Below are 9,852 nucleotides of genomic sequence, written 5' to 3'. Positions count from 1 at the left end.
TAAATATATATTTAAGAGAGTACTCTTTTAAAACATAAAAAATAAAAACTTTTTTATTTAAAAGTTAGGAGGATATATAATTACGAGAATAATTCTCAATCATTTTTAATAAATTGATATGTATGTTAAAATAAAGAGCAATGCTAGGGGGCCAGCAATTTTTGTAATTGTTAGCCATCAACTAGCCATCAATGATGATTTGATGGTGTAAGATTGGTGTGAGATTTCATCTAATGGCTCACCTTCCTCTGCTGGTTATATGCTGGCCAAAATTCAACAAAACTGCTGGTCTCCTAGACTTTTCCTAAAATAAAAGTATCGTATTTGAATATATAGCTGGTATCAATCAAATAAAACCAACAACAAAAATTATAACGATTAGTAAAGAACTAAAGATGCATTTTATTTTTTATAATTTTTAGAATAGATTAGACTTGTTAAAAAATTGAGATGTTAAAATAAAAGCATTATATTTGAATAGCTGATAAAACCAACAATCTTATGTTAAAATAACAATTAAAAAAATCCACAACAACAAATATGGCAGATGTGCCTGATAAGAACTAATATGATGGTGACCCTGTGTAATAAATAATAGTTCACAGATGGATTAAATAATTCTTAACTTGTTATAATCGAGTGTTAGCTGGAAATTACTATTACTAATGATGATAGACATATATATGCATGGGATAGGATGTGCTTCTAGATATTCTGACTTTTTCTGTTACCTAAATATGAAAAGAAACATTGACTTCGCTTCTTTCCATTTCGGAGGGAGACAAATTTTAGTGTATGCTGCTGGGATATATAATATGCTTTCAATTAAAAAGTCAATTTTGTTAACGAAAAAAAAAAACTATTTTTTAAGCTGATATTAGAAACAATTTTTTATTTTTATAAATTTTAAATCCTAAAACTTTAAATTTTTATTCTTCTGCTTCCATCTCCCATTGTCCCTGCTTTCTTTTTCTTCGAAATCATGCTGCACTACCAAGTAGCTAGCAGGAGCTGCATATTTGCAAATAGTATAGGATATTTTTGTAAGCCCAATAAGATACCTATTTGTTTTGTTCGCAATATTATAAGTTGGGCCTACCCGTCTTTTTTTTTTCTTTTTAGATGAAGTCGCATGAGGAAAAATAAGCACCCTATCCGAAAAAGAAAGAACCCGTCCAAAAAAGAAAGAAAAAGAAAGAAAAAGCAAAAAGTAACAATTTATTGTTTTGTCACAAAAAAAATCGAATAAAGTATCGTTTTTGTCCCGACGTTTGGGTAAGTTTTATTTGTGTTCCTAACGTTTAAATTGTCCTATTTGTATTCCTAACGTTTATAAAAGTGATTCAATGTTATCCTACTATCAATTATACCAATAAATCAGATTATATTTTTCAATTATTTTCACTTGGATGTATTCATTCTCAATTAAGTCTCACTTGAATATGTTCGATTTTAATATTATACCCACTATTTGTGTTTAGATTCAATTATGTCACTAGAAAAGTGAATTATGTAAATGTTGTAGAAATTAGTTTCAACTTTTGATGAGCTATTTTTCGGAATGGATTATCGATTCTATCCCAAATATTTGTATTCTAATTTTAAGAATAGATTTTTAAAACTTAAAACTAAAACGTTCATGATGTGTAATTGATGGCAGGATACAAATAGGACGAATTTAAAAATTAGGGACACATTGGGACAAAAATAATACTTTACCCAAAAATATATATTGTTTACGAGCAAAAAAAAAAATTATTTACTTAGACCCACTAGTCAAATTAGTTAGTTTCCTTTCTTTTTGTGTTGGGCTTAGACCCCACTACTTTACCGAAAAAAAATCAAGAATAAATTATTGTTTTTATTGTAAAAATTAAGATGAATAAACAAAACTAATTTTGTCCTACCAAAAATAGTATTGTATGACAAAATATTCAAATATACTAAAATATTAATTTCAACTAATTTTATAAACGATTTCAATGTTACCTGCTACGCATTGATGAACATTAGAAGTTAAAAGCTAAAAAGGATATTTAGTCTTAAATCTAAAGAGAGTCACACAGAGTAGGAGCCTAAATTAATGGATCACTCAAAATTTAAACATGCTATTAATACTTTTCAAATGCTCTCTAAGTCTCTATTATCTACTTTTGTAGCTGGACTTTTGCTTTCTTGGCGCTCTCTCTTTAGAGCAGTAAACTTTGCAGCTATGTCATCATACTCCGGCAACTTTGGATGAACATGATTTGGACATGAGTATGTTCTAACCATCTTGTCTTTGCCACAACTGCGCCGCCGATCTTGAGGCATCGACACGGCCCTCGAGTAGTTAGCTTCTGTTTCTGTTCTTGTTAAGGAACAAGTAGTATTCCTTGCATTGGAACATTTGGAAGAAGCATAGTTTCCCTTTAAAACAGAGTACTCTGTTTCTATTTCATTGCTTCCAAGAAAATGATGCTTAGTTTCACCACTATAACTCTTTTGATTCGGCCTCGGCCTCTGAGTGATGTTAGTGGTAACTAAATCATCCATGAAGGGTTGGCAATCACAACATTCATCAACCGAAACTTGATGAAAATGTGTAGCTTTGATCCATTTCTTTGGTTTATCATCATCATAATCATAGAGGAGAAATTGACAAGGTTGGTCCAAGCTGCATCCACTCATTCTCATGTTGAAAGATCTTCTCCTTGTGCCATCTTCACTTTGACTCGACTCCGAAATCTTTTCCTTCAATCTCTTCTGAGCATAGCTTGATAGGGAAATTCCATCCGGCGAAGGCTTTTGATCCTTTCTGAGGCGATGAGTGCCGTGTTTATGCGCCGAGGGACTTCTCCATGGCTTATGATAGTATACCATGTATCCAATATCCATTATGCCTATGCTTTCAAAAGATGCTGATCTCCTTCTTGGCCTTTTAACCCTTTTGCTCTTTGTATAGGCCCTTATGCTTGACTTTTCGCTCCACGACTCGTGTCGATCTATGTTGCTTTCATAACAAGTAATTTGAGTTTCTTTTCGTTCTCTCTTGGATTGGCCAGAGGTTCTGAACTTAAATAGTGTTTGGTCCTGGAAAGTACCATCTTTTGATACAGAAAACTCACATTCCTCAATGTCACCACCATAATCCTCAAGCTCAGTAAAGTTCACTGTTTTCTTTTTCAAAGGAGAGTTCAGGATATATGGAGGATACTTCTGAACAGCAGGTACAATTGCAGAAACATCAATTAAGGTAGATTTTGGTGAAGAACAAGAGTCATTTGGTTTGGACATAGATGAATCAACACATGTAAGATCCCTTTCTATCTCTTCAGTCTCTGAAGGATGTACTTGATAACCTTTGTTTTCTTTGACCTGTACAAGAAATATACATAGGATAAATAGGATGCATGGTACTAGTTATCATGTCTAAATTACATATTATAAAGAGTGACCTGTTCTTGTTGCCAACTGGGGTAGTATTGAATGGCTAAAACCTGTTCTTGTGTGCAGTTTTCCCTTACTATTTCATCAACCATTTTCAACTTGAGATCTTCTGACACTGGATTTCCTGATAGGTTCTCTTTTAACTGTCATTTAATTAGAACTTGCATGAATATTGATCAAAGTAAAAAAGTGCATCAAAATTCCAAGGTTGTGACCAGTGGCGGATTCACGGGGGACCTAAGGTGGCCATGGTCCCCCCAAATTTTTTTAAAAAAAATAATAAATAGTAATAATTAATAATATTAAATTTTTTATATATAATATTAAAAAAATATAAATTACAAAATTTTATAAATTAAAAAAACTAAAAACTGCATTATGTATTAGATATTTGAATTATTGTTGCTCTTGTTAACAAATAGCCCATTCTAATAATTAATAAAAATGGTTCTATTATACTAGCCCAAGCCCATACTATTAATTAAAGTAACACTAGTACATTTTTCAAATATTTGTTTCAAGCCATTAGAGGCATCAGCGCCACTTTTCTCTCTCTTTTAGTGGTTTCCAAACTTTTGGTCTTCTACTCTTCTCATTTTAATTTTCTTTTCATACCAAAACAAGACATATGAAGAAAAACCATTGAAGAGAAGTGAACAACAAAATATTAACCATTGAATGCACAACAAAGATTCAAAGAGGTATATTTCAATTTTTTTTAAGTTAATGACAATGTCAAGTATTATTTACATTATTTATTTAAAATAATTAATTTATTTATTTTTATAATGGACAGTGTTCAAAGATTGAAGTGAGGACAAAACTCAATAGAATTATTTTTTTGTGAGACTTGGAACAAAAAATAATCAGGTAAATCAATAACTTTATTTTTGGTTATTATATATTTGTGTTTCTAAAATTATTTGTTATTGCTCAATAGGTTTAATATTTTTTTAGATTAATTCGTCTTGTTTTGACTCTTCCTGTGACAACAGCAACAACTGAACGGGCCTTTTCAGCTATGAAGATTATTAAAACAAGGCTTCGAAACAAGATGGAAGATGAATTTTTAGCAGATTGTATGATTGTATATATTGAAAAGGAAATTGCTTCAAAATTCACTTCAGAGATGATAATTGATGATTTTAGTTCCATGAAGCATCGTCGAGCAAGTTTAAAAATATCAAAATCTTAAAGTATGTAGTTGAACATTGACTTTTATATAATATAATATAATTACTTTTTTGATATATATGCTACAAATCATATTTTGTTAATTTTTTGTTATATTTTATATTTAATTGGCCCCCCTCTTATGAAATTTCTGGTTCCGCCACTGGTTGTGACCCTTTTTTTAATGAAAAGAAGTTCAGTACCTGATTGTTTACAAGATTTCCAAGAAGCAGCTCCATAGCTGTAGTGACAAACTTGTCACCATAACGCTCTCCAAATAGCTTCCTTATGACACAGAGCTCAGGAATCTCCCCACATCTTGCAGAAGCATATATAAGACTAGAAACTGCTTCATTGATATCATTAGGACAGTCCCTAATATTAATTAAATAGTTGAAATTATCAGATTGGAAATTGCATTTTGATTAATTTATATATCCGCTAGAGATTCAAAAATTTAAAAATTGAATCAAATATTAACCAAATATAATAAATATATGATTTAAAAAAAAAATTGTATGTAGGAGTATCAATATGGATTATGGAATTGAGGTTGTAATTAGATAAGAATTCATACCTGTGCCTTCGGATATAGGAGAGTTGAGAAAGAACAAATTCACAGTAATGATCAAGCAATTCATATACAGCAGCTAGCCTTTCATCTTCAATGAGCTGCTCAACCTGTTGTTGCTAAGATATAATTAACATTTAATCATAAATCATAATGATTAGAATAGCAACCACTACTAATAAAGCATAGTTCAACAAACCCGGTTAAGAGCAGTTTCATCATGGCCACAATGTATGAGTTCAGCCACATCTTTTCTCAATTGCCTTGCAATTGCTTCCCTCTTGTTCTTTATCAGCTTCAGCCTGCACCTCCCTCTTTTTATTGTTCTCTTACTATATATATTATTGCAACACAACAATCCCACAAGGAAACATGATCATTCAAATGAAAAGGAAAAAAACATGTTATAGTCAGCAGAAACAAAAGAAAACTTATTACCATTTTGAAGCTTTGGACCAACCAAACCAGATGTCAAACATGTTTAAGACTTGATATCAGTTTCTTGATTCATTTGCAGGTGTTTAATTTGTAGAGAGGAGAGTGGGTTGAAGAAGAAGGCATAAAAAAGAGATTATTGATGAGAAATTGATTAATTAGTGGGACTCATAAGAGAATGTGACAGTTTTGGTCTTACTTGGAAAACAGAGAAAACTGCCCCAATCCACACACATATAAACAAGGTTCTGAAAACCGGTTCGAACCGGACGGTCGAACCGGTCGAACCGCGAACCGCTATCAATTACGGTTCGGACAGAAGGCAAAACCGGAAAATTTGAAAACCGTCGTTGGATCGTTGAACCGGCCGGGAACCGGTCGGTCGAACCGAACTGTAACCCGACCGGTTTTTTAATCTTACCAAAAACGCTGCGTTTCGCTGTGCAGGATGGCAACCCTAAGTTCCCTAACCCCCTTCCTTCTAGTCTCCAGCCTCCACAACGCGAAGCAGCAGTCCAGAGTCCAGATTCTCTCAACCTCATCGAAGCCGCTGGCGCATGTCCGTCCAGCCACCGCCACCGTCCCAACTCCGAGCTTCGAAGGCAACGGCGCAACGTTCGTCCAGCCACCGCCGTTTGAGCTTCGAAAATCGAAGCCACCGTCGCCGGTCTCACCTCTTGCCTCCGTCGTGCAATCACTTCTCGCCGATGGCAGCTCTATTCCACACGACCACGTCGGCCACCTTCCCCTTATTCCACATGACCACGTCGGCCACCTTCCCCGAATCAAGAATCATTCGTGCATCGTGCACCCCCATTAGCCCCTTCTGAAGAAAAGCAAAGAGAACCCTAGCCCTAGGATCCTTGCCGCCGCCGTCCCCAGGTTCTCGGCGCCTCCACTTCTTCTTCTCGCTGTTCGGAACCCAGGTAGCTTGGTTCGTCATCCCCATCTTCCCTGTCTTCTCTGTTCGTGGCTTGGAGCAGCTCGCCGTTGGGTCGCCGCTTGCTGTCGCCTTGCCTATTGTCGTCGTCTCGTCGGTTTCCATCCGTGTCTCCGTCGAAGGTTAGTGATGGATCTGTTTAATTTTGCTTCTGGTCACCGATGGCTCTGTTAGTCTGTTTAATTTTGCTTCGCATTCGCTCCTTCCTTTTAATTTTGCCATTGCCATGGTTAGTGGTTACTGATGAGTGATGAGTGATGGCTCTGTTTAATTTTGCTTCTGGTTACTGATGGGTCTGTTTAATTTTGCTTCGATCGGCTCCTTCCTTTTAATTTTGTTCTGTTTACTGATGAGTGATGGCTCTGTTTAATTTCTGAATGCTTGGTTCTTCTTGTTCTTTTTAATTTCTGGAATTTTTGTTCAAATTTTTGTGTAATGTTTTATAATGTTGCTGCTTTGTAATTATTGGTTGCTGGGTGCAGGTTTAGAGTCATCACTGTTTTGGAATGTTTATGTACTAATGTTTATTGCTATTTTGTCATTGTTGGTTGCTGGTTGCTAGTTGGAGGTTTAGTGTGATTATTGGTTAATATTTTGTAATGTTTGTTGCTGAATGCTGATTGTTGAGTTCAGATATGGTCTTGTTGCTGAATGCTGTTTGTGCTGAATGCTAAATGTTTGTTGCTGAATGCTGTTACTATTTTTAATTTCGTGAATAATTTATTAATTTTATTGTTCTTAACTTCTGTTCTTGTTAAAAAAATTTGCAATTGGTGATCTTTTGATTTATTGTATGTCTCATGTTTTTAATTTCACTTTGCTTCTAGGCTTTGAAATCAGGTTATGATAACTGTGATGCAATTATTTAGTTGGATAACTGATGTAATTATTGAGTTCTAAGAGATTGAGTTTTTCTATTCTATTATTAGTAAGACATGGATAGCTTAGTATTTTCTATTTCTTTCCCTTACTTCTGAAGTTCATTGTTTCAGAAGGTTCAGTATTGGCTTCAACTTTCAAATAGGAATTGGGAGCTGGTGAAGATAACAACATCTTCTGGAACTGAGTCTGTTGTTTCACTGCCTGATGGAAAAGTAAGATATGATCTAGAATTACCACAGTACACAGTGATGTTTGTTCTATCTAGCTGGACTCACTGAGACAACTGAAAAATATTCTTTTAATTTAACCTTGTTAATCATATCTTGTAAAATTCAGACAAAAGCAGGGCCTATTTTGGTTGCCATAAATCCCTTCAAGAAAGTTTCTTTGTATGGTAATGATTATATTGAAGCCTACAAGCTTAAGAATTAAAAGGGCCTGTTTTGTTTTACTTTTTGACTTAGCTACATTAAGGCAATATTCTCTGTCTTTAACTTGGGCACTGCAATTCAATTCAACTATTTTTAATGAAAGTATAATTATGTTAATTGCCAATATATTTGCTGTAAGTATTTGAGTATTTTGATGATTAATTACATTTAGTTGGTGATATGTTATATAGGGTTTTAAATTTGAAAGATACCTTAGGATGTTTATTTATAATTTATTTATTATTTTATTAAAGAACGGTTTTTTCGGTTGAACCAGGGTTAGATCGGTTGGACCAGTAAAACAGTGAACCAGTGACTAAAACGATTCGATGATCGGTTCGGTTTTCAGAACCTTGCATATAAATACACACATGACACGTCAGCACTTTGTGGGGCACTAGTCTCTTGCAATAACAACCACTCTCTGGAAAAAAAAATGCCTTGCATTGGGTCCAAACTTATCCATCTTAATTTCATTTTATATGATAAAAAGTACCTAATTAATCATATGTATATATTAAAAGAATTATTTTTATATTTACCACATAAATAATCATTAAAAAATAATATAATTGATGTTAGAATATAATTAAAATCAATTAGTATTATTTAGTATATCTGAATATTTATTATAGGAGATTACGTTTTTATTATTATAATTTTTTTAATACTTATAAATATTCTTTTATATTATATTATTTCGATCAATTTAAATAAACTCAATAATACACAAATCTTTTTTAATTTAGGCTTTCGTTTCTAACACTTGAAAAAAAAAAACAAAGTGAGGCATGCTAGGGCACTGAATCTGAATGCGAGTGTTAGAGATCATTGTACTGAAACTGAACAACCTTAACAAACACGCTAATGTTTTTTTATATTTTTATTCTTAATTTAGTTAGTCAGTTTGCACCACAAAGAGGGTGACTTTTTGTCCACATTCTATGTCTGATATGGCACTTAAATAAGAAACTATTCTAATGCAGTTTCATTTTTAAAAAAGAAACTAAATTGGACGGGTAAGACTTTTTTTGACGTAATATCATTATTGCTAAAATTAAATGCTTGTAGAAATACTTTCTCTAATTCATAATTGTAGAATAATGTGACATATATCTGCTTTGTAAAGTGTCTAGTAGAAGTATTGCGTATTGGCCATACCCTTTTGGCGACATATTATTATTTATTAATCACATCATTTAAAGTGTTTGTCTCTTAGTTATTGTACAAGTGAATGCTTAAGAAAAAGTCTAAAAGAGTGAAAATCAAATAATTAGAAATACAAATTAAATATCCTATGAAAGATGCTTCAAGAAATTAAACTAGTAAATTAAAGCAGGTAACCAATTCAACCCACCTCCCTCTGCTTCATTTCGACTCACACGTAATTGTGGGACGCTCAACAACTCATGTTATGGGTCCTACTTGCTTATTTGTGAGGGCCTCACCATTTACATGCTCAAGCTTATCATATACAAATAATAAAAAATTGATTTAAATAATATTAATAATCACGATAGGATGAATACATGTTTTGTGTGCGATATGGTTTTTATTACGATAAATGCTAAAAAACTAATAAAATTTATTTTTTTAGTTTGTAGTTAGTTATTAATATTTAAAAATTTAGTATAAAAATTAAATTATTAAATTAAAAATTAAATTAATAATTAAAACTAATAATTAAAAATAATACATTTTGATGACTTTTTAATTTTTTTATTACTCCAATTGTTGAATTATCAACATTCAAATTTTATTACCAACCTACTTGAAATTCCGGCTTACAAAACTAAGTGATGATCACTATTTGAAAATTTTCAAAATCAAGACGGATTAAAAGACCAAAAAAATATTTACTATTTTAACTGGTATTTGGAGGGAAGAAAAGAAAGAAAAGTAAAGTTCTTAAAGTATATTAATTTACAAGTTATTAAACAACTTATATGTAATATTTTCATTTTATAAACCTTAAAACGTAGGAGAGAAAA

The 9,852-nt window shown here is 32.6% G+C and overlaps 1 protein-coding gene and 1 long non-coding RNA gene across 2 annotated transcripts; one reads left to right on the top strand and one right to left on the bottom strand.

Moving 5' to 3' along the window:
- Positions 1–2,016: 2,016 nt before the first annotated feature.
- Positions 2,017–5,794, bottom strand: LOC107462177 (uncharacterized). The gene is made up of 6 exons (XM_016080740.3): positions 5,612–5,794; positions 5,373–5,505; positions 5,180–5,283; positions 4,806–4,977; positions 3,438–3,572; positions 2,017–3,357 (listed from the first exon to the last, which is right to left on the bottom strand). The coding sequence occupies exons 1-6, from the start codon at positions 5,650–5,652 to the stop codon at positions 2,122–2,124; spliced, it is 1,821 nt and encodes a 606-aa protein (XP_015936226.1). The 5' UTR covers positions 5,653–5,794; the 3' UTR covers positions 2,017–2,121.
- A 569-nt stretch (positions 5,795–6,363) lies between these two features.
- LOC107462188 (uncharacterized) lies at positions 6,364–8,406 on the top strand. Its single transcript, XR_001586747.3, has 3 exons — positions 6,364–6,670; positions 7,544–7,642; positions 8,139–8,406. It is a non-coding gene; the product is annotated as an uncharacterized LOC107462188 (long non-coding RNA).
- The last annotated feature ends 1,446 nt before the right edge of the window (positions 8,407–9,852 follow it).

Source organism: Arachis duranensis, chromosome 8 (genome assembly GCF_000817695.3).
Source record: "Arachis duranensis cultivar V14167 chromosome 8, aradu.V14167.gnm2.J7QH, whole genome shotgun sequence".
Classification (NCBI taxonomy): Eukaryota; Viridiplantae; Streptophyta; class Magnoliopsida; order Fabales; family Fabaceae; genus Arachis; species Arachis duranensis.
This window is presented reverse-complemented; position numbering and strand designations above follow the sequence as displayed.

Excerpts from the sequence above, each read along its gene's own strand:
- LOC107462177 (XM_016080740.3), bottom strand. The coding sequence starts at position 5,652 with ATGTTTGACATCTGGTTTGGTTGGTCCAAAGCTTCAAAATG. Across the intron at positions 4,978-5,179 it reads TCCTATATCCGAAGGCACAG|GGACTGTCCTAATGATATCA; the intron begins GTATGAATTCTT and ends AATTAATATTAG. Across the intron at positions 3,573-4,805 it reads GAAATCTTGTAAACAATCAG|TTAAAAGAGAACCTATCAGG; the intron begins GTACTGAACTTC and ends ATTAAATGACAG.